Consider the following 26310-nt stretch of genomic DNA (forward strand, 5'->3'; position numbering starts at 1 on the left):
TGAGGCAATATATCTTTCCGAAATTTTCTCTAAAATTCTAGAGCATTATATGGATTTTTATAGTAATGAAAACCTAATATAAAATTGTGTGAAAGTTGATGAACTGAGGAATGAACAAGATATACGAATTATAATCTATTTTTAGAAAACAGATTTATCGAATCTTGGTCCGGATTCTTATCTTGGTGACAAGAGACAAGCAAACATAGTAACTCTTTTTTTCGTGAAACGTATGTTTAGTCAATTTCGCGCATAAAGAGGCACTCGGCACTCACTCACTCCGCAAGTCAGTAGTAGGTAGGTGGTTATCAGTTATCAGCTTTAATTCTTAGTCAAACGCTTCATCAAACCCATTATTGAGTAGCATGTTGATGCCTGATGCCAGTTGAAGCCATCTCGACGTCGTGAAATGGAGCATCTTCTGTCATAGCAGTAGAATCGTCAGATGCCGCATTTAAATCCTCCATTCCAGGCGTTGCTGTTGCCATATCGATCTTCGAAATGATTTGGTCTAGACGTCAAGTTGACCCGTTCTATGTCTGAAGAGATTTTAAAGTGCAATACCTAACATTATATCTTGATCTACAAAAGAGTCTTTTTAAATGAACCGCTGTGTTTCTATATTTTTCAAGAACCAATGATTATCTGATAACCACTGACAATTGACTTGCGGAGAGAGTGGCCGACGGACGTCCTCTCTATAGCCGCAAGTATTTTTTCGTCACTTGCTGAGTTCCAAACTAGACGTCTATGGCATCGTGGGGTAAATTGATGCTGGAGGCATCATTGAAGAGACACCGAGATAATTTAAATGGTAAGTTATTGGCCATTCTTATTACATCACTGTTGATTTAAGATTTTCAATAGGGTAGACATCACAATCACACACACACCGATTGATGATTGTCACTTGTCAGTCAGTCATTTGGAAGTGGAGTCAGATAATTCGGGAACTTCTGTAGACTGTAGATTCACACTAGTGAGTAAGATCTGTCGTTTACTACTACTACTACTACTACTACTACCACTACTACTTTTAGTTTTAGCTTTATCCAACTCAACACTTCTCGTGTTTATTTTATTTTGGCAAAACTAGAATGGATTTTTGAAAAGAATATAAAATAATTTAAACTTAAACCTGTCTTTGCATCTTGCTTTATGCATACAGTATGCCATATCACAGCCATCACAAAATCATAGTTTAATGTTGAGAATATGCTATTTCTTTTGTAACTTCAGATCAGAGAGATTTGAGCTTTAAAAATCCTGAAAAATGTCTTGCTGTCAATCCAGACAACCCTTTTGATGTGATCTATGATGTTAATGGTAAGAATGTAATTTGATGAGGAAATGAATAACATTTAGGTACACATAGTTTGCTTTTTTTTTTTTTTTTTTTTGAGTCATGATGTGTAATACTATTACAGTCCACTCCGGATAATTGCAACTCGTTTAATCGCAACTTTCGGTTAATCACAATATTTCCTAAGCAATGGAAATAATTCTATATAAAAGTCACTGGTTAATTGCAACAAACTTCGGTTTTTTAAAAAGTGGTAAATTCAAGAAATCAAACAGTATATCATGATTAAATTTCATCATGGATGAAATCGTGACAGGTTGAAGAATCGAGAGTGAGCAGGATTTAATGCTACAGTAGTGTGTCACCACTCTGTTAGAGTCGAAAGAGGGCGGGGCTCTGCAGTATGGGTTTGTGACGTCATCGGTGGCCATTAAATAGAAGAGGGGTGGGGCTGGTCATAATCTTGACAACAGGTTATAAATGACAGTTATAAAGAGAGACTGAGCGATATCCTTTGTTTTAGGATTAACAACTGTGCATTGTGACCAACGAGTTTGGTGAGAGCTTATTGTCTCTCATTAAGGCTAATCTCTTTAACTCTGACAAATGTTGAATTGTTGAGAAAAAAGATTGAAACTTCTTCCAATCTGAATAAGATATCGGCTTGCTTCATAGCTGCTTTTGGTTGACAAATCTACACGGGGCTGCCATATGGTTTTTGTTTCAATCAAATTGCTCTGTATGTGGTGGACTAAGAATATTATTTACTGGTTTGAGTTGACAATAAATGTGTAAAATGTTGAAATAGTGGACAGGAAACTGAATTTCGGTTAATCCCAACATTTTCGATGATCCCAAGGTATTGCGATTATCCTAAGTGGACTGTACCTGAATCTTGAACGAAAAACTATCATATGGATATGATTATAGACAGATTGGTTTCTGGAATTATATTTCCGTCCTCCCTTGCCAACTCTGACGTTCTTGAAATTTAAAAGAAAATAGCCAGAAGGTTTCGGACTTAATTTTCTTTTTTTTTCCAAAGGACAATAGTCATAAGGTAAATAATTTTTAAAAAATCCTTTTACAGCACAAGATGGCATGATTTTTTGTTTAAGAGTTTAGAGAAAAACTTGCACATGATAATCTTCAGCTTTTTTTTTGTTGTTTTTTATTTTCTATATAGACTCCAACTCAGAGCCTGAAAGTGATGCAGAACAAAGTTCCATATCACATGATTCATTTGTGGTAAGTATGTACATTAAAATAAAATCATAACATTTGTATAGCGTTTATCCACAGTTGGCACCATGCTCAAAATGCTTCACATCAACATATTTTGTGGTGGACAAAACACATTTGCCACAAAAGATGAGACCTGCAGTCTGTTAGGCGCAATACAATATTTCAGGACAAGGACAACACTGTTTTACACCAGTGAGATCTCCTAGTTTTTTGTTGTTAAAAATTTTTCTTTGCAGTGGACTTCGCCAACAATAACACTATTTTAAACCTTCCTCGTTATATTTTGAAGTGATATTCATTGATGAGCCATTCACATTTGAAGTCGTTTGTTTTTTTATTTGACAAAATGTGAAAATGATGCGTTTCCAGGAAAAATTAAAATAGCTTCTGTTGGGATTATACTTTTGATCTCGCATTTTGTCCAAATTCTCTTGCATCGTAATGTTTATCAACTTTTTTTGTTAACTATATTGCAGTTGCAAGGTTAGGAAGTTCATATTGTTGCAATGACAACCGTTTATATGTCCAGAATCGTAGTGATATAAAAAATTGTTTTGTAGTTGTTGGTCCTGGTGTAGGATTTAAAGAGTTGGTTAAAAACGGTTTACTGAAACCCTGGTTGGTGTATCTATATTTATCCAAGCACAGTTGAACATATTAAATACTTAGACAATATGTCTGCCTTTCTCAACTCTTTTTTATTATACTTGCATTATTAACCAGCTAATTGTTTAGTTGGATTATTAAACAATGGCTCTTCATGTTTATTGTCAACATGAATAAATTGATTGATCTGTCATCTTTTCCACAAAATATACAGGGTCCCGATTTTGTTGCTGACTCCGAGTCTGATTCCTCTACGTACTCTGTGAGGTACCCAATGCTGAGTACATCATTGTCTTTGGAACCTAGTGCTCATTCCCCAACTCAGTCAGAGCCTCATCCACAACTATCACAGACTGAACCTCGTTGCCAGTCTGGGACCCAGGTTCAACCCGAATGCTATACACTTGCAAACCAACGTGTTACGTGCAATGGTGAGTCATTTTTTTGTCATTCTTCTCCTTTGATATTTGTGGGATCAATTTTAATTTACCCATTCCTTTTAAAAGAAAACTTCCACCCCCTCCATGGTGCTGCATTTGTGTTATTGCATTTTTTTTCTGTTTTGGCAGTGCTGCGTCGCAAAATACGCTACCATTTACATAACAAGCACAAATCCAAATTTGATAGGGTGGACATCTTAGAATCTGAAACCCCAATGTGTGAGTGATATCAGTGAAACCAGCCATAAAAATGTTCATGTTTATTTTATTGGGGTTTTTTTTTGTCTGTAATAGACTTAAATTGCTTGTATTGTAAGTGTTAAAATGGTTTTTTTGTTACAACCCATCTATATATTAAAACTGTTTCTTTGTATTTCTATGATGCTTAAGGCTTTTTTTTCACAGACCAGCTGGAAACTTAACGAGAATCAGAGTAGATAACATTTTTATTAATCTTGCAACCTAAACAGTATATGATGATTGGGAGCATTTAAAGAAAAGCACATTTTCTTTTTAATTTGTCGGTACTAAAATTATACTTTGATAATGCCTGCTGTGCTACAAACCTTTTGACTTCCAGGTTCAATATTTTTCTTTATTCTAAAATTCTTGGGTTTCCTTTCAATGACAACTGAGATCATTAAAATTCAGCTCACAACATGATGTGTGTAGATTTGATGAAAACATATGTTCGAGTTGAGAAGCAGTGTTCACGAACTTGCTGATCGTTTTTACTAGCATTTATTTTCCTAACTTACCTGTATCAATTAACAAAGGCAAGACTCAAATATTTTCTATCTGAACAGTGTGTTTGTTATTGAAATATTTCCGGCATATACATGTCATATTTCATTCCCACAAAATATAAATCAGGATTAAGTTGTCTGGGCATCAGCATCGTTCAGGCAGTTGGGGGGAAGTCTTTAAGGAATTAATGAAGCCGATGCTCAACCGGTCTGGAGGACGTTTGATTGATGTCGGCTGTTTGTTCTGCCAGCCGGTGATGTTTTCTCACTCCCTCAATGACAAAGAAAGTCATTGTTATGACTATGAACTATAGTCTATTATTACTTTTGTTACTATATTAATTGTTACTTATAGCCGCTACTGTTATTATTATTATTATTATTATTATTATTATTATTATTATTATTATTATTATTATTATTATTATTATTATTATGATATTGCCTTCATTGCATTCTATTACTATTATTGATATAATTAATTTCTGATTGTTGTAAATAATTTATGTGAATTGAATTTTGTCGATTGGCCAAGGGCCTACAATAAACTTAAATGAAATGTTAGTCTTTGGATAGGACTTGGGTCTATTCTTGATTGCTTTTCCGCCTGGGTCGAGTGAAGCATTTGGAGTAAATTTTGTTGCTCAACGTAAAAAACATGACGCTTACCATTCCGCTGATACTGATACCTCCAAGGGGTGGTTGGGGAAAAACCTAAAATTCTTTTGACATTCTGTCTGATTTTTCGCTGAAACAACAAAGGACAATCTATGTATTCAGATGAGACTTCAATGTGTTACTATTCCGATTTATGTTCATATTTTGATTATAATGAAGAGGGAACCCTGAACCCAGTGAAGTGGGTGGATTGATCTATTTATTTCTATTTCAAAACAAAAATATGGCGTCTTTTCACTGGATTTGTTATGTGGCAGAGGTCTCCACAAATCTAACATACCTCTTCCAAAGGAATAGATGGTAGAAAAGTATATAACAAGAAGGAATTATGACAGTTACTTGTCCAGGCCTTAAATATTTGGAATGCTATTCCTCTCTATCGCTGTCATGTAGCTGATGTGCATATGATCTGTCTATTGATTTATTTTCATAGTTCATAGCATGATGTGCTTTATTTTCTTCTTTTTTTTCCAGAGAAATACAAAAAGCCAAGGAGACCCTGTCCATACTGTGGACAGTTGCAAACAAAACTCTCAAGGCATTTGATGAGGAAACACAAAGATGAGACAGAAGTTACAGAGGCCATGAAACAGCCTGTAAAGGAAAGGGATAGAACAATGGATTATCTCAAGAAAAAGGGCATTTTTTATTCAAACACTAGAAACAATTCAATAGTTATGCGTGAGAGAGCACAAGGGTCACATGAAGTTGTTATGTGTGCTGGCTGTAAGGGGTTTTACTCTGGACGAAGGGTTTATGAACACAAAAAGAAATGTAGTACTGAGCATGCTCTGTGTACTGGGGTTGTAAAATTTTATCCCGTGGCTCCCAATGCAAGTAAAGAAATAAAGGAGAATATTCTTGACAAATTTCGGAATGATGAAGTGGGAAATTTGTGTCGATCAGACAAAGCTATAGTATTGTTAGGAACAAAATTGTGGAGTAAAAGTTCAAAGAAGGAGAGAAAAGTTATAATGAGTGATTTACGCATCTTAGGAAATTTGATTTTAAAAACTAGGAAGAGAACGAATCAACCTTCTTTCTCTGGAGAGGACGTGGTGAAGCGTTGTAACTTTAATGAAATATCGCAAACCATTTCTGAAATGACTTTGAAAGAGGATGGGACATTGAAAGCAGGCTTGAAGCTTTCAATTGGATTTATATTGAAAAAGTTAATTAATTTCTTAAAAGGGGAATATATAATGCAAAACAAAATGGAAGAATCCGCAGAGATAGATTTGTTCAAAGCTGTCCTGGATTATAATTGGGATAGTATTTTTTTTACAGCCAGAGTTCAATGTGAAGCAAAGAGAACAAATTTGAGAAAACCCAAAGAGATGCCATTAGAGAATGATATAAAGAAGCTACGGCAATTTATTACTGAAGAGATGGTCCGTATTTGTGAGGATGATTATCAATTATTTGATTCACATATGTTTGTTAGGCTTCGCAATGTCATCGTAGCTAGGCTTACAATGTTTAATGCGAGGAGAGGCGGAGAACCCGCAAGGATGTTGTTAAAAGACTGGAATGATGCAGATTCAGGTGTATGGGTTGATCCCAGCTTGTACAACATGTCACTGATCCTCTGGAAAAAGCGTTACTTGAGAAGTATAAGCTGGCCTATCAGTCTGGAAAGGGAAGCAAGATGTTGTCCCTGTGTTGATACCCAATGACACAATTCAGCCTTTAAGGAAACTTGCACAGGAGCGTAAAGCTGTTGATATTTCAGACAACCCATTTCTTTTTCCAAATACAGGAATATCCAAAGATCATGTAAGTGGTTACATTGCCATCAAATATGTCACTTCCTTAGTAAAGGATTTAGAGAAACCCCAGTTGTTAATAGCTGATAAATTCAGGCACCGAGCTTCGACATTATTTGCCTTACTTGATGTCCCACAACACGAGAGAGATGTCTTCTATCGACATATGGGACACAGTGAATCAATCAATCAAAACATTTATCAGTGTCCACTTGCAATACGAGAAATAACAGAAGTTGGTCATTTTTTGGGTCAAATTGATAACTCAGCATCGGTCACTGGGGAAGGAAATTGTAACATTGAAACAAATGACTCTGTAGTGAATAGAGACTCAAATGCAAATTTTGGAACATCCATAGTAACAGCTGCAAATCAAGAAGAAATATTTGATGGTGAAGCAGGAGTGCCAAATCAGCTTACGTGTTCTTCAAAACAAACTGAACCCAAGAGGAATTCAAGCAAAAATCGGAGATACATGTCATGGTCAGATGAGGATACAGATAGAGTCAAGTCATATTTTAAAAACTTTGTCGAAGATGTTTCAGCACATGGTTCAAGGGGATCATTACTAGAAAGTCTGAAATTATTCTGTTCTTAAAACACCACAGGGTATTTTCACAAAAAGGAATCCCTGAAGGTACACTAATTAGTTTGGTGAAGACAAAGATTTTTAATGAAAGAAATAAATATAGAAGGGAAAGAGCGTTTCAATCGGTGTAATGACAATCATGAATTTGATTTGTATTACATTCATTGTATTGTATAGTGTTATTGACATATTTTGGGGGTTTACAAAAACGTTTTATCTTTATATAGTACAATCTGTTCATCATTGCAATATCCTTTTTTATATTATATGAACATTCATTTGCTCAGCTTGAGAGACAAATGCTTTGTAGAACCATAGCTGCCAACCGTTCTGTTAAAAACGGATTTGTTCCGTATTTGACTTCCTGAGTCCGTAAGTGCTTATTTTTAGTTCAAAATCCGTATTTTGTAATTTTTGACTAATTTGTGGTAAAAAAGCCATGTGAGCCTAATGAATTATTATTATTGATCCATTATTATTACTATTACTACTACTACTATTGTTGTTATTATTATTATCATTATTATTGGTGTCCAGTGAGAGCATAATCTCCATTTGTGTAGCTCTTTAATTTGAATTATGCCTCTAACATAAATGATTTTCAACAATTAAAAAAGTTCCATTCGTTTATATGACGCCTGTATTTTACTCAAACCTTTCATAATGTATTGGAGATTTGCATAGGATATGGATGTTAGCCTCGATATACTTTGAATATTCTAAGACAGTATTGATACTTTCACTATTTGTTACAAATATTATTTTAATTAAGAATAAAATTAAATCCACCTTTTTGATTGGAAGGTATTCAATAAGAAAATCAATTGCTTATATTGATTAAAGATGACAATGATTATTTCCCTTTATTAATTTATGAAATATATAAATTTAATCCCTTTAAAAACATCTTCATCTGATTTTAATTTTTTTTTTTTCAAGCAAGCTTTTGTAACGGTTTAGGTTCAAGAAAAATAAGTATACTCCATTTTTAGGTGTGTTTATCTTGTCAAAGTAAAGAAGTAGGAATTCTCTAATATTTAGAGGTGCATTTTACTATAACTACTATTATAGTATACTACTTAAAGACCATTATGTTGCATGAAAGAAAACATATATGCAATCGTCTACTTTTTATCTGAACTCCCTAATTTTTACCCCAAAACGCCCTCTCAAGTGATGTACCAGGTTGGTAGTTATGCATTTCTAACCATCTTAAGTTATTTTATTTATTTTACAATCGTGCTTCTTGTGTATTGGTCCTTATCAAAGTTGAGGCAGTTGAATTCTTTCTTTATATTGTCCGTTCTGAATTTTGATCTCATTGTGGAAAGCTCCCATAGCGGGCAGGGAGGTACACACTGTGTCTTCTATCCCTTATATCTGTTTTCCAACATGCTTTCAGTCTTTGTCTTGGAATGAGATTACTTGTTTTTTTCCTGGCCCTCGCCGGAGTCCTAGCTGGGAGGGAAGCAGTCAAATGCATATTTATTGTTTTGGGAGATGATATTTTTTTCCTTGTAAATCATCTCTCTGTTATGTATTATTACTATATTTGTTATTTTTTAATGTATAATGTAAGCATTTGAGTGTGTTCCTCTTTGTTGGATTTTGTTCTTGTGTCCGGATAAGACTTATAGGTGATCTCAAACTTAGTACATTGGTGATACGCTCTTGGAATCTACATCTGATCCCTATTTGTTCCCAGTTCCCCTATGTCTTACTTTCTCTTGGATGCTTCAACTGTAATTCTAGAACTTTTTACTATCCAATTTTCTTCCTTTTTACTGGCGCTGATATAACCTAAATGTGTTGCAAGCGCCGTAAAACCCTTAAAAACAAAACAACAATCATTGTGGAAAGTGTCATTTTAACGATTCAAATGTGCTGGTACTAAACCCGATAATTGAGCAACATTTGGACTAGCCTCTGTCATCTCAAACTTGTTAGTGTTAGTAATAGTAATTAAAAGGCTGACTTTTATATGTTGCGATTCGATGAAGGGGGGGGGGGGGGGGGGGGGGGCTTCGGCACACTCGCCCCTCATCCCGGGCAAAATGAGCGTTCCTTATTTTATTTTTGAAAAGTTGGCAGCTATGTAGAACTATCTGAAAGAATCAGATATGGCAGAATAAAAAGTCTTTCTACTAACCCTAACTTAATTGGCCAATGTAGCTTTATGTTCAGCATTTTCTAGATACCTAATGTAAAATTTCACTATTCTTTTTATGATAGTTTTAAGAGTTGCAATCTTTAGAGGTGACTGTCAAGAAATGACACCTCTGTGCATTTAATTTCATTCTTTCTTTATCCCTCATCCTTAATCAGAATAATAATAATTAATAATGAAAAAAAATGCAGCAACGACAGCTTAGAACGGCATAAAGTGCTTAAGAATTATTTTTTTTGCATTAAACTTTATTCAAACGATTTTCAACACTTTTGCTTCACAGTTTATGCTTTTTAACAAATGCAATTAAGCAACTTACCAGCAACAACATATTGGTTTGTTATCATTTGAGGGTTTTATCAGTAAAACTGTTTCTATCCTTTTATGTTGCACTGTACACATAGCAAACTTCATGCTTTTATTTGGTGACCAAAGACTTATGTGATACAGTGGATGAATGTTTGTGATGGCTTTTGGAACTGAAATAAACCTGCAATATGATTTGTAGACTTCTATCGTTATGTATCATTTTTCGGTCAAATGTAAATGTAATTTTACACGAGCTTGATGTATCATAAAACCCACAATGAGCTCAACGTGCAGCTGGTAGTAGATTTATATGGACACGAACAACGTTGTTACAATTCAGTAACGTACTCCAATTAACACAAGTGAGACTGTAAATGAGACTTTTACAATGACTCTGCATCGCACAAATATGGATTCGAACCCTGGCAACTCGGGCGTCAGACGAACTGTCTACCACGAAACCAAAGCAAGCATTGTGCAAGTTAAAGTGAATGAGATGTTGATTGAAGCCGTTCATTGTGTCCATCAGATCTGCTGTCCTATCCATCCAACTCCATTCACTCACTGGGTGGGGTTCCCGACTTCCCATAATGGGCAGGGACGTACTCGTTGCGTCTTCTATCCCCCTATGTCTGTTTTCCAACTTGTTTTCTGTCTTTGTCTCGGGATGGGATGGGATTACTTGGTTTTGTCCAGGACCTGGCTGGGAGGGAAACAGTCAAATGTATAGTTCGAGTTTTGGGAGATTATATTTTTCCCTTGTAAATCATCTGTCTGTTATGCTCTTTATTGTTTTGTTTACATATTATTTATGCTTTGTAAACATTTGAGTGTATCCCTCTTTGTTGGGACCTGTGCTTGTGTCTGAATGAGACGTTTAGGTGATCTCAAACTAAGTACTTTGATAGTGGGCTCTTGGAATCTACTGTTTCCTATTTGAAACAAATCCCCTTTGCCTTACTTTTTCTTGGGTGCTCTAATTGTAGTTCCAGAACTTTTTACTATCCCATTTTCTTCCTTTTTACTGGCGCTGATATGACCTTAATGTGTTGCAAGCGCCGTAAAACCCTTACAAACAAAAACAAACAAACCAAGTCCATTCAGTGGTATACAACAACAACAAATAAACTCCTCTGCCTGGTCCCTTCTATCTCTGATCTTAACCTGGGTCGTCAGGTTTCTAAAGGGGTCGGGGACTGCAAAAACAATGGCGCACGGAGCAACTGGGAATATTTTTTGCCGTGTTTGAGTCCCAGGTTATTTCCCTGAGCGCCCCTTCTGAGGGATGGACCTTCCCAGGAGTTAGTAAATGCGTTGCTCGGCCACTTCACTCTACGCACACTGGGATAAGCTTCGACACTATGGCCATGAAGCTCTTAATCTTAAGGACTTACTTTATTTTAGACAATTTGGTGGTAGCTCACTTGAAAATGCACTCTTAGGTATACACATATATAAACATATACTGGGCTCCCTAAAAGGGTTTTTTAATGTGGTCTCCCTAAAAACATGTTTTTACCAAATGTCTCCTTAAAGCTACAGAAACACTTAGTAAAACATTAGGGGGACCGAGTAATTTTCTATATACCATTGTGATCATCAAGCATCAGAATTGTGTTCATAAATCATTGTAGGGAATCAAACTATACTCATTTGAACAAAGATTGAACAGTTTAATCAATTTGAACAAGACATATGCTTGGTCCTCCAATTGGTGCATTTCACAGTGGTCACCTTAATAGTGGATTGATACTTATATATATATATATATATATATATATATATATATAATATATATATATATATATTATATATATATATATATATATATATATATATATATATATATATATATATCCACGTACCTATTGCTTTTTTTGTTGTTGGTGAGGAAGGCGTTAGAGCCTGAAACGTTCCTTTTTGGCTTTCATACATGATATTATGTTTTTTTCAATACCTGCTCGTAAAGGGTTAAGCAGATCTTGGCATAGAGTCGTCGCTTTGATGACAGGTGTTGCTAGTCAAAACCCTTATTATAATATTGCCGTATTCTGGGGAAAAAAAAAACAACCCATATTTAAAAATTTGGCCAGAAAACTCGTCCTTCAAATATCGATCAATTTAATTGACCTCATCTTGGTTTTAAAATTAAACAAAAAAAACCCTTTCAAACCTGGGACTTCGTGAAATCTCAGGTTTGAGATTTATTTTTCCCCCCTCCAAGATGAGGGTCATTTAAATCGATCGATATTTGAAGGACGAGTTTTCTGGCCAAGTTTTTTAGATATGGGTTTTTCCAGAGTAGGGCATTATAGCTTTACCTGTTTCGAACGATACGGATTGCATACAGATGGAAACAAGACATCCTCGCTACGACATGCCAACTGATACCGAAAATTCGTGGAAACTTTGATATTTGATTTTCATAGCTCTGGTGTACAACTCTCAATAAGTCAATACAACCTTTTTTAAATTAATTAATTTATTTTTAAAAATCGTTTGGCGATATATTCAAGACATTGACACGTTATATATTCAACCGGGGAAAGGGTGGGGGGGGGGGGGGGGGGTAATTTATAAGGATAACTATAAAAAAAAATTTCGAACTTTTCTCCTCTCTGACTGAAATTACGGACGAGTTAAAAAGAAAAACAAAAGATTAAAAAGAAGAAAAAAAAGTTAAACGACCCCCTTCCCTTACACACACACCCCCCCCCCCCCCCCCCCCCCCCCCACACACACACACACAATGAGAAAAAAAAAAGATTAACATACCCGAAAGAAAGAAAAGAACAACATCAACAAAAAAATAAAATTAAAAAGGTAAAAAAAGAGAGCGTTTGCAGGTCTGCTTACTCTGTTCTATTTGTGTAATATTTATACTATTTTCTACCACGTTTCGAATTGGAGTGGGTGCTTGGCACTCAGACGTTTAGAGATACACCGCATCCTCACTAACTACACTAACAATATTGCTGCTTTACAGCTGTCGTATGTTGAGAAAACACCTTTTTTTTCCTTTCTTGTGTGTGTGTGTGTGTGTGTGTGTGTGTGTGTGTTTTATCCTGAAAACGTTTACATATTTCAAAACAATATTTATATTCAGCCTCCGGGTTGAGAGATGATTTTGACAAGTTTGGGATCGGTACCTACTTTTTTTTTTCTTTCTTCTTCTTCTTTTTATAAGTGGATATTTAAAGTGAAACAACTGTGGCCAAGATTAAATAAAAAAAAAAACAGCTTAAAAGTAAAACAAAGCAACCAAACAAATAGTCGTTTTTTGTTTTTTTTTAGAGTTACGACATTTCTGTTATGGAATGGTCGTTTTAACTACACTCAACTCTGAAAGAAACCCCGACGAAACAAAAAAAAAATAAAAAATAAAAACAGAACAGGTATGTGATGTTTTGGCCAGAAAATTCGTCCTTCCTAGTGCCGCGCTGAAGACCGGTCTGGACCGGCGGTCCCACGGTCTTTTAGCTGTGAACCGGAGACCGGTCCCATAGGGGAAGACCGGCGGCGGTCCTCACTTCTTATCACCTTCGGTCTCGCGCCATAGCCTACTACTTCCCCAGCGATTTCGTTGCCTTCGGTTGCCTATCTTCCACCAATCACCACCCATCCCACTTAATTAATCGCACCCACCCCCCTTTGCCATACACTAAACGACACAGACGACCATACAGGCAGACGACCACCAACCTCCACTCCGCAAACCGCCCTTTCGTGTGTGAGATGGGGGGAACAGGAGGCGCACGCCTTGGACGATTCCATTATACTGGGTAAATTTCAAAATTTACTACACCATAATGATCGCAATGACAATGATCTATGGTGAAGGCATGACCCCTCTTCTCTAATGGGTTATTGTTTGAAATGTATGTGACTACTAAAGATGTGTGTGTTTGTGTGTGTGTGTGTGTGTGTGTGTGTGTGTCGAACCTAGCAAGTAGCAAATCCGATTTTTTGTTTTCTTTTGTCCATCTCTTGTCACCACTCCTTTCTATCGCAGTGTTGTCATTTAAAATAATACAATAATATTAAAATTTCGTTTGGTGTTTTTACTAATCAAATAATATGAGTTTCATTAGTTTCTTCCTTCCAAAAAAACCAGTAATAACGTCTGAATTTTAAAAAAGTCCAATAAAAATTTGGGGACCCCGATAGCTCAGTTGATAGAGCACTCTCTTTATACGCAAAGGGCCAGAGATCGATCCCGGGTGCAGTCGAGTTTTTTCTGAATCCCTGTCTACTCAGCAATGAATGGGTAGCTGACTTTGTTAGATCTGGCGAAAAGTCACCATCGACCCCTCTTATTACCTCATCCACCCCTCTTATTATAACTTCACGTCTCTCTCTTACTCTTCAATGCTCGCTGCCCTCTAATGTGTGTGTGTGTGTGTGTGGGGGGGGGGGAGGAGTTGCGTGTGTGTATCAACGCCACGAACAACTCGATCAACGCCTTGGGCGATGCCATTATCTCCGTTAATGGGGATAAATTTCAAATTTTATTAAATTATCGAAGTAACAATGAAGTACGGTGAGCAAATAAAGAAGGCATCACCCCTCTTCTCTAATTAGGTTACAATTTGAAATGAGTGTGACTACTCCGTGTGTTTTACTCATGTAGACCACCGTTTTCATCGTGTAGCGGTCTTTAACGGTTCAAGAATGAACGATCCCACGGTCTCAAAGGTCAAACCGGTTCGAATTTCCAACAGTCTCTCAGGAATGTTCAATGTCGAAAAGGACCGGTCCTAGGACCGGTCCTTGCGGTCTTCATTTCCCAAGGACCGTAGGACCGTGGTCCTTAAGCTTGCCAAGGACCGCCCCGCACTAGTCCTTCCTATATGTACGATTAAAATGACCCTCATCTTGTCAAAAACTCTCAAACCTGGGATTTCACCCGTGAAGTCCCAGGCATGAGAATTTTTTTTGCAAGATGAGGGTCATTTATTTTAATCGATCAATCTTTGAAGGACGAGTTTTCTGGCCAAAATGTTAAATAATTTTTTTTTTTTCTTCTTTTTTTTTTTTTTTTTTTTAATCCGAGCACGTCAGGTTTGATCTGTAAATTCCCAGTTTCCGAATGAACAATAAACATCTCTGACAGTGTAGGCCATTTATTTACAGTCTGTGCAAAATTGCAGCTGCTATCAAAACGTGGCGGCATATTATTATTATTATTATTATTGCTTGGCGGTAATCGTCGACGTTGATTGATAGAGAGAGAGAGAGAGAGAGAGAGAGAGAGAGAGAGAGAGAGAGAGAGAGGGGGGGGGGGGGGGGTGGGTGTGTGGATAGATGATGAGATAGATGAGAGAGAGAGAGAGAGGAGAGAGGAGAGAGAGAGAGAGGAGAGAGAGAGAGAGAGAGAGAGAGAGAGAGAGAGAGAGAGAGAGAGAGAGAGAGAGAGAGAGAGAGAGAGAGAGATAATATTATGTAGTTAAATACAAGGACGAAGTGTGATGCCCGATAGGGATACGTATAGATAGAATGGGCTTGGCCACGGAGTTCACAACATTGCCATCCGGAAGTATAACGGACCAAGACACAAACTCTGTGTAACCATGAACTTTCATAGTCTGGTTAATACAGTATAGTGAGAACAACTCACAAATGCTGATGGCAAAAGCAATAACAAAGATCTGATTGACGTCCACTGCATACTATCTATAAAGTTCAGCCGTTTACTTTGAACAAAATTGACGTCACTCAGTTCTTTGTTATTGTTTTTCGCCAGCCATTTTTATGAATAGTTCTCACTAAATTGTATCAATCAGACTTATTAACAATTTAAGGTTACACACAGTTTTGTGTGTTGGTACGCTTATAGATAGAATGCGCTTGGCCAAGGAGTTCACAACATTGCCATCCGGAAGTATAACGGACCAACACACAAACTCTGTGTAACCATGAACTTTTATAGTCTGGTTAATACAGTTTAGTGAGAACAACTCACAAACGCGGATGGCAAAAACAATAACAAAGGCCTGAGTGACGTCATCTGCATACTATCTATATCCGGCTGTCGGATGCTTTGAGATAAAAAAAAAAAGCAAACAACTAAACACTGAACATCAATAAACTATGTATAAATCAATAGATAGAATTATGTTGACGTCACTCGGGTCTTTGTTTTTGTATTTTGCCATCCCCGATTATGAGTAATTCTCACTAAATTGTATTAACCAGGCTATAAATCTATAAGGTTACACACAGTTTTGTGTGTTGGTCGATTATACTTCCGGATGGCAATGTTGTGAACTTCTTAGCCAAGCGCATTCTAGTCCATTTCAATGTTTCCTTCTGGCGAGTGTTTTTTTTTTTAATTTTAAAAAGAAAGCAAGAGAACAACAAAACTCAACGGCGGCTGTTTTCGTCATTTACGTCGTACTCTTATCTCAATAGGGCAGATTATTTGATTTTATTAAGAATCTGGAAGGCCCATGACCTGTATGTATTGACGTGAGTTATGGACGTGTATTGCATTACCTACATAGAGATTTGCTCGGAAGGTCAGCCACATTTTTCTTTAGAATTCTCATATTTTAAAGCATTTTCCTTTGATTTAACATACACACATATTATATATATATATATATATATATATTTTATATATATATATATATATATATATATATATATATATATATATTATATATAAAGAAAGAGGTAGTTTCTGGCGGATAGAAAAGTAAGCTCCGTGTATCTTGAATTCATGCCGACTGACCGAGAAATGAAGAGCCTGCCAGATTCGAAAGATTATAGATAGTATGCTAAGAAGCTCATAACATTGCCATCCGGAAGTATAACGGACCAACACACAAAACTGTGTGTATCCATGAACGTTTATAGTCGGGTTAATACAGTTCAGTGAGCATTACTCATAAACGCGGATGGCAAAAAAAACAATAACAAAGACCTGAGTGACGTCATCTTCGAACTATCTCACAATATATTTTTTTTTTTTTGAGGGGGGAGGGGGTTGTTTGTTTTTTGACACGTTACAGTTAGTTTTAAGATGCTCAACACTGTGCTCTGCTGCAATATCACTCCATGTTTCACCGTGTCAAACCATTGTGCTTGGTGCTCACAAACTGGAAGGCCGACGGTTTATTCGGCTGATTGCCACGGATGGTCTGAAAAGTGGTGGTTATTTATGGCTGGTACAGGCTTGTATGTATGTAGGCCATTTACTGAAGTTTGCTGTGTGTGCATACCTCATTCATAATGATAATAATACACCTGGCCACTGGTTTGTTTGAATAAGACCTTAATTCTTGTCACTTGCTTTGGTGCCGGTACAATTGGATTCAGTAGTCTGATGTCACGCGCCCGGCAACGGCGGCCATCTTGGTTCTAAACAAAGAAAATCTTTACTTTTTATTCTTCATGCTGGCGAGAACTTTTCATTCCCTTTTCATATGCCTTGTGATCAGAATGTGTAAAAGTCAAAACATGATCAAATTGATGGGGTTTTTTTTCCTCTGGATACGCTTTTAAGCTCGCCGGAGAAATATTTCATACGGCGTCCGCCATTGTTCCGATAGTTTAGAGCCAGTGTTACTAAGTTACCATGCGTCATTAGGAAGGAAGTGACGGTACGACTATTGAATCCTATTGGACATGTTCAAATCCCCCCCCCCCCCCCCACACCCACCCACCCACATTTGTCTACATTAATAATAATAATAATCTTTATTGTCCAAATTAAAGGCAATTCATGTGAGGTAAACAATGCTCAGTTTGGTTCATGGTATGAACATCAACACATTTACAAATACAGACACAGCCATACACGAACATACACGCTTGCACATTGTTTCTACACGTGTATACAAACACATATACATACATACATACATACATACATACATACATACATGCAGACATACATACAAACCAGCATATCATCGTATATGCATGCCTACATTCATACATACATACATACATACATACATACATACATACATACATACATACATACATACATACATACATACATACATACATACATACATACACACACAGACAGATAGAACGATACGATATATTTGCTGGGACAGCAGATAACCATATTATAAATATAGTGTCCTATATTAAGAAGAAGATGGCAATGATTGTGATGATGATGATGATGATGATGATGATGATGATGATGATGATGATGATGATGATGACTACGATAATGATGATGATGATGATGATGATGATGATGATGATGATGATGATGATGATGATGATGATGATGATGATGATAACGACGGCGGCAATGTCGATGATGATGATTCACGACACTGCTTCTCGTTATTTTCATTGGTTGTCTCATTTTTCCACAGAAGATTTGTTAATTAATTTTATGGCGGTTGGAATGAAGGTTGTCTTATGTCGATTTGTCCGACATTTTGCTTCTAGATACCGTCTTCCGGAGCGCAGAAGTTGGAATTTTTCGTTCAGCGGATGCCTCTTTTCGTTGATAATGTTAAAAGATTTCTTCTCAACTGCATTAATATAAGTTGTGTCAAGGCTTCTAAGGTCTGTGTTAATTAACGCACACAGAGTGAGAGATACACACACACACACACACACATACACACCCACACGTCAGACACATTTTTGGCACTAAAGGTGAGAAAAGCTGGTGCCGGTCACCGGCTCGGGACAAAAGGTTTTCACGCCTGGTCACTCTTGGATGAAGGGGTTGGTTGGTGGCCACTTGACCACCGACTCGGGGGCCAGCAGGATCGGATATGGACAGTTGAAACATGGCGTTGTCTGGACATATCTCGGAAGTTTTCTTTTTATTCTCCTCTATAGATAGTTCGAAGTTGACATCACACAGGTCTTTGTTATTGTTTTTTTTTGCCATCCGCGTTTATGAGTAATTCTCACTAAACTGTATTAACCTGACTATAAACGATCATGGTTACACAAAGTTGTGTGTGTTTGTCCGTTATACTTCCGGCTGGCAATGTTATGAGTTCCTGAGCCAAGCGCATACTATCTATAGATGCTGTGCGCTTGGTTAAGAAACTCACAACATTGCCATCCGGAAGTATAACGGACCAACACACAAAACCATGTGTAACCTTGAACGTTTATAGTAGTCTGGATAATGCAATTTAGTGAGTATAACTCATGAACATGGATGGCAAAAAAACAAAACAACAACAACAAAAACCACAACAACCCAATATCAAAGACCTGAGTGCCATCAACTTCGTTCTATCTGTAGATAGTATGCGCTTGGCTGAGAAACTCACAACATTGCCATCCGGAATGTATCATGGACGAACACAAAACTTTGTGTAACATGAACTTTTATAGTCTGGTTCATACAGTTTAGTGAGAATTACTCATAAACATGGATGGCAAAAAACAATAACAAAAATCTGAGTGACGTTTTATCTGTCGGGCATATGTATGTTATTTACTTAATCACATAACACCATTCCGGACCTGATCTCTTTCATTACATTCATGGAAACCAGCATTCTTTTCTGCCCCCCCCCCCCCCCCCACCCACCCTCTCTCTCTCTCTCTCTCTCTCTCTCTCTCTCTCTCTCTCTCTCTCTCTCTCTCTCTCTCTCTCTCTCTCTCTCTCTCTTACACACTCGTATTGATTTAGAGTTGACAAAGCGGCTTAGTTTATAATTTGACGAGGATCTGACCAATGTCGGTCACGTGACCAAGCTGTTCTGGCTAGTGCATTATGCCGCATCACGTATGCCGTTTTGGGGCTATGCCACACACATTATGATCGGCCGATCACGTGTCCATTTCACATCCCCGCATTCTTCCATTGATTTACATAACAATCTGAATACGATTTTCATGACATATTTTTATATCTAGTTTCACTTTCTTCACGTCGAGCAGGAGCGGTTTTCATTTCCTTTATTTAGTTAAGACACTTCCCCCACCCCCTTCTCTCTCTCTCTCTCTCTCTCTCTCTCTCTCTCTCTCTCTCTCTCTCTCTCTCTCCCTCTTTCGTTTCGTAATAAGCGACGTCCCTCGATTAAGATAGAAACAGAAGACAGAATTCAGCGTCGATGGACAGATGGTAGGAAGAGGAAGACGGGTGAATGGTTTTAATCAATACTAATTGGGGAGCTGTTGCCCCGACTGTTTACTCTCACCTGGATTAAAACAACACTGACGAAGTTCGACTCCCGTCCAATTTGCTGCCATCTTTTACTGACAGAACACACTTTGCCAAAAAATTGGCCAGAAAACTCTTTCTTCAAAAAATTGAGTGATTAAGAAGAATCATCCCAGCTTGTTGATTAAGACGAATCATCCCAGCTTGTTGATTATAGACTAATCCCAGCTTGTTGATTAAAACGAATCATCCCAGCTTGTTGATTATAGACTAATCCCAGCTTGTTGATTAAGACGAATCCCACAGCTTGTTGGTTAAGACGAATCCCAGCTTGTTGATTAAGACGAATCCCACTTTGTTGATAAGACCCAGCTTGTTGATTAATGACGAATCCCACAGCTTGTTGATTAGGACGAATCCCACAGCTTGTTGATTAAGACGAATCCCAGCTTGTTGATTAAGACGAATCCCAGCTTGTTGATAAGACCCAGCTTGTTGATTAATGACGAATCCCACAGCTTGTTGATTAGGACGAATCCCACAGCTTGTTGATTAAGACGAATCCCAGCTTGTTGATTAAGACGAATCCCAGCTTGTTGATAAGACCCAGCTTGTTGATTAATGACGAATCCCACAGCTTGTTGATTAGGACGAATCCCACAGCTTGTTGATATTAAGACGAATCCCAGCTTGTTAATTGGATTCAATAGTCTGATGTCACGTCGCCCAGCATCTCTTTTTTTTTCTTTCCTATTAACTTTTTTTTTCCCTTTCACAAAATGAATGAAAAAAAAAGCGTTTTGCCTTCATAAGGAAGATTTAGTTTCCTCGTTTATTATTCCGTAACCTTCTTGTTGAAAACGAGACTTTGTGTGCCAGGGGTAGAGATACCAGTTAAGCATTTAAAATGTCCTTTCAAAAAAAAAAATTAAAAAAAAAAAAAAAGGGGGGGGGGGGGGATAATAAAGATAAAATGTAATCAGTTTGGCATTGAAGCTTGAGGATTTTAAAAATAGAAATTCATTTTTTTTCGTAGTGTATTATAATAAGACTGTTGAGAGCAAACACAATGCTTTATTACTTTAACGTCGGTCAATCTAACGCGGCAATTTGTGTTGAATTTTATCTTTAGTCAAGATGCGAAGTGAAGGCCATGGGATCAACATTTGCTCATTATTTTTCCCTTATTGTGAATTTATACTTGCTTTGATAAAAGTAGAGTTTTTTTGTTTGTTTTTATTTTGGGTTTTTTTTTTTTTGTTTTTGTTTTTTTTGTTGTTTTTTTTTCGTTTTTTTTTTTTTTTTAAATTCTGGCTTCATTAGTTAGGTTCATATTTTTCTTTTCTTCATATATCATAAACTATCCGGCAAATTTTGCCAGGATGGAGCTTGGTTGAAGGAGTGCAGGGAGTCTCGGAAAATGTAATCAGCAGATTCCGCCGTAAACCTACAAAACGCCTTTTTATTCCATTTGTATTTTTTTAGGCCAAAATATTTTTAAAGTCAAATAGACATCGAATTCAGTTAGTTTCAACTTGTCTGCCGTATTAAAAAACAGAACAAAACATAAAAACGAAACTGAGACACCCCCCCCTAACACACACACAAAATAAAAATAAAAATTACAACAAAATAAAACAGAAAAAACACGTATTAAAAATTTTGTCCAGAAAATCTGCCCTTCAAATATCGGTACTCAAACTTTGGACTTTTTTTTTTTTAATGAGCTTTTATATAGCGCAATATCCACTAAATGTGCTCAAAGCGCTTTACAAGGGGTCCCTGACCAACAGTAACATGTAGGACGAAACATGACGCCTGTTAGGGGATATTACAATTTTTTTCTTTTTCGTGAAGTTCCAGCGAATTGCCAGATTTCAGAGTTGTCAAGATGGGGGTCATTTTAATCGATCGATATGTGAAGGCCAAGTTTTCTGGTCAAATTTTTAAATACGTGTTTATTTTATTTTATTTTTTTTTTTTAATTTTTCTTCCCAAAGAACTTTTTTAAAAAGTCTTAAATTATATAATATAGACTTCTCAAGAAATATTATGTGCGTGACCTCTGAGTAAATCTCGAGTTTTTGAGCTTTTTATGTAGCGCAGCAATATCCACAAAACGTTCTCAAAGCGTTTTACTAAGGGTCCCCCCCCCCCTGACCAACAGCAACACGTGACATATAGAAGGAGATGTAAATAATAATGTTTGACCGATCGACGTCTTCTTTATTCCAAGCACAGTCATAAATAACATTAATAATAATAAAAGATTAAAAAATAAAAATAAAATAGAAAATGAAGGAATGAAAGGAAGAAAGAGAGAGAGAGAGAGTGAGAGAGAGAGAGAGAGAGAGAGAGAGAGAGAGAGAGAGAGAGAGAGAGAGAGAGAACAAAACAAAAAACAAGAAACAAGAAACAAAGCAGGTTAACCCTCTCCTTACCAACCATAGGAAAATCGTCACATTCGTTATGATGCAATCAGTAACATCACAAAATTAAAAGAAAATAGTTTGTTATAACTCTAAGAGCTTGACACTGTAATTAAGAGCTCATTTTGCTGGACAATATTATTATTATTATAGAATTTATTGGTTGCTTTGATGTTTGAAATACTTAATCTATTTTTGTTTAGAGTGAGTGTAAAGTTTTGTATAACGTTCTGAAAACCGGCCTGTGATGGAGAGGGTTAAAATAATTATTTGGAAATGCGTATTGTCACTATGCTTCACTATGGTGGTCGATGGAAGCCAATACCTACTGGTGTTTTAGTTCGTTTTTGGAGTGGAAGCGGGAGGCCAATACCTACTGGTGTTTTAGTTCGTTTTTGGAGTGGAAGCGGGAGGCCAATACCTACTGGTGTTTTAGTTCGTTTTTGGAGTGGGAGCGGGAGGCCAATACCTACTGGTGTTTTAGTTCGTTTTTGGAGTGGAAGCGGGAGGCCAATACCTACTGGTGTTTTAGATCGTTTTTGGAGTGGGAGCAGGGGCGTGATCGTCGTGTTGATTTCTACAACGATCTGGTGTTGACGTTTGTCTGATTGATGTACAGATGATGTACGTGTTGCTGCTAGACATAATGTAATCCTCGTCGTCGTCATTTCATTGTTGTTGTAGTTACAAAAATGGTTTTGGTGTGTATCATGTGCTTTTGTATGTGTGTGCGTGTGTGTGTGTGTGTGTGTGTGTGAGTGTGAGAGAGAGAGAGAGAGGGAGAGAGAGAGAGAGAGAGAGAGAGAGAGAGAGAGAGAGAGAGAGAGAGAGAGAGAGAGAGACAGAGAGTCAGTCAGTCTTTAGGGGTTTGGCTTAATCAAAATTAAAACCCTAAGTTTTTTTTAAAGAGTACAAAACGAAAATTAAAAAAAAAAACAAAAACAAGCAAGATGTTGATTTTGATTTTTTTTTTTCAACTGTGTTGTTAGTTTATGGTTTCTATTGCCACAATTGCCTGAACTGAATCTTTAGACAGATTCAAAATAATGCTTGATAAAGAAATGATCCAATACACTGGGCTGGGTATTCAAAGGCCAGTTGGCCTAAATAACCCGGATATGATATGATATATGATAACTGTAATATGTCTTCTTTTTAAATTTTTTTTTTTGATAATTAGTGAATTTTATTTATTTATAATTATTTCTTTATCTAATTATTTATTGATTCATTCATTCATTTATTTATATAGTTATTTCTTTATCTAATATTTATATATTTATTTATTTATTCATTTATTTATTGATTGATTGTAATATTTCTCTTGCCTTCCAGGTGACCCTATAGCCAACAAGTACAACAGGACGACCCAAGACAAAGGCACGGAACGGAAGGAGTGGGTCGGGAATGGGGACGACAATGACAAGATGAATACGTGTTACTGTGATGACCCACGATGTTCAGACAGGACTTGTCAGACTGAAGGGCCAGTAAGTTCTTTTATGGATTAAATTGGTAAAATAGTAATTTTGATATAATGCCAATAATAAAATGCCAAAAGGTGTCCTCCCAACGATTTAAAAAGAAGCCAAGTCTTTGGAATTTGGCATAAAAAAATGAAAATGACCACCTATTTGCTGCAACCAAGAAATTTGGAGATATTACAATTTTTTCGGATAAGGACAACGCTGTTACGGCCAGGTACTCATTTTACACCTGAGTACGGTGAGAGAATGTAAGTAAAGAGCCTTCTCCAAGGACTCAACTATGCGCACAGCGAGGCTCGACCCCAGGACATTCTGATCCGAAAGCGAGTGTCATACCACAAGACCACATAGCCGCACACATAGTTGTGATTCTAAAGAAATTAAATTTCACCATCAACAAGTCAAGCTGAAAATTAACATTAATTCTTCTTTTTCATGATTCCCCAGTGCTTTGTTTACATCTTAGATGGGGAGAGAATTCGGTCATGTACCGATGCGGAACAGTCTGGTAATTTGCTATGCCACTCCAATGCAGAGGCGTCCAGGTTTATTTGCTGTACGGGAGACTATTGTAACGAGAACCTGACCCCTCCCCCACTTCCTCAACAACAACCCGCTATGGGTATGGGTACGTATTTCACTATTAACCAATAGATTTTTGACCAATCAAAACAGGGAATTTGTGACACACCTTCACACATGATTCGATAAACATAGTTGGTTGTTAATGAATAGTAATGTGAATGAAATGGACCTCTCTCTGATCATTGTTATTGCTTTTATACCGCCAAATGGGTGACTAGTTATCACACAATTATCTCAATCGGAATATGAACGTTTAAATTTACACATAGTTGTCTATGTTAGTTCTATTGATCAAGCGATAGAACAGTGGGTATTTTACGTAAACACACTCCATTGATAATAAAACCTGTGTAGTTTGCTGTGTCTGCCAATCACTGCCATTGTTTACATTATGACGATTGTCTGAGAGGCGTGGTTATCTACTTGTCTATTGACATGGATGAGTCACTGAAAATTAAAAACAAAAAAAACCAAAAACAAACACCAATATTTCTATTGTGATTTAATATATTTCGGTAAAGTGTGACCCACCATCTGTAAAGTCTTAAAAACTATATTTCAGTAAAATGTGACCCACCACTGTCTGTAGTCTTTAAGATTATCTCCAGACATATATTACAAAATACATTTTATTTACATCAAGATAAAATGTTATGTGACCCACCGTCTGTAAAGTCTTAAAAACTATATTTCTGTATAATATGACCCACTGTCTGTAAAGTTTTAAAAACTGTATTTCAGTACAATGTGACCCACCGTCTGTAGAGTCTTAAAAACTATATTTCTGTATAATATGACCCACCGTCTGTAAAGTCTTAAAAACTACATCTCAGTAAAATGTGACCTACCACTGTCTGTAAAGTCTTTAAAATTATCTCCAAACATAAATTACAAAATAAATTTTATTTACATCAAGCCAATCAGTTACGTGGATGATCCCTCATGTGTTAAAACCCATAAGTAGACCAAGTTTTAAAATCAAAATTGACTGTTAGTGCCGTTTCTTTATCTTTATCACTCTTTCGTTATGTGGATCACCATTTCATTTAAAAATTCATAATCCCAATGTTCTAATAAAAATGTGTCCCGAGTTCGAGCCTCGCTCGGCGCGTAGTTGAGTCCTTGAAAAAGGCTCTTTACTAACATTCTCTCACCGTACTCAGGTGTAAAATGAGTACCTGGCTGTTAATAACAGTGTTGTCTCTGTCGGAAATAAAAGTAATATCGCCTAACAGGTGTCATAAATTGTTCTACTTATTACACCTTGTAAAGCGCTTTGAGCACATTTAGTGGTATTGCACCGTATAAAAGCTCTAGATTTATTTGTTTTGTTTTTTTTTTCTCTTCTCCATACAGCAGAGGAAAGCAGCTCCCAGAACATCACCATCATCACCATCGCGATCCCAATTATGGCCGTGATGCTCGTTGGAGGTCTTTTACTTTTCTACAGATGGCATAGAAATAGGAAGAGGGGACCCAGCTCACTGATGTCGGAAAATCGTCTTTTGGAAGAGGAAGGCTCTGGATCAGTACGCAAAGTTTTTGGGGTAAGAGAAATATTTAGAGTGGGTGTTTTGTCTTATCGGTTGGACATCCTTCTCTCTCTCTCTCTCTCTCTCTCTCTCTCTCTCTCTCTCTCTCTCTCTCTCTCTCTCTCTCTCTCTCTCTCTCTCTCTCTCTCTCTATCTCTCTCTCTCTCTCTCTCTTTCTCTCTCTCTCTCTCTCTCTCTCTCTCTCTCTCTCTCTCTCTCTCTCTCTCTCTCTCTCTCTCTCTCTCTCTCGCTCTATCTTTCTCTCACTCTCTCTTTCTCTCTCTCTCACTCTCTCGCTCACTCTCACTCTCTCTCTCACTCTC

The 26310-nt window shown here is 37.0% G+C and overlaps 2 protein-coding genes across 2 annotated transcripts in view; both read left to right on the forward strand.

The window, feature by feature from the left end:
- LOC144958584 (activin receptor type-1-like) overlaps window positions 1-26310 on the forward strand; it is a 56865-nt gene that overhangs the window by 19656 nt on the left and 10899 nt on the right. The window contains exons 2-4 of the mRNA XM_078890658.1: window positions 23719-23873; window positions 24318-24498; window positions 25812-26002. Coding sequence (XP_078746784.1) covers window positions 23719-23873; window positions 24318-24498; window positions 25812-26002 — 527 coding nt within the window. The remainder of the gene's footprint in view (window positions 1-23718; window positions 23874-24317; window positions 24499-25811; window positions 26003-26310) is intronic.
- On the forward strand, window positions 264-20242 carry LOC144958931 (uncharacterized). The gene is made up of 6 exons (XM_078891231.1): window positions 264-814; window positions 1240-1326; window positions 2490-2551; window positions 3369-3585; window positions 5493-6565; window positions 20210-20242. The coding sequence occupies exons 1-6, from the start codon at window positions 751-753 to the stop codon at window positions 20240-20242; spliced, it is 1536 nt and encodes a 511-aa protein (XP_078747357.1). The 5' UTR covers window positions 264-750.

This window comes from Berghia stephanieae, chromosome 13 (genome assembly GCF_034508935.2).
Source record: "Berghia stephanieae isolate SIO BIC M18660-M18661 chromosome 13, UCSD_Bste_1.3, whole genome shotgun sequence".
NCBI lineage: Eukaryota > Metazoa > Mollusca > Gastropoda > Nudibranchia > Aeolidiidae > Berghia > Berghia stephanieae.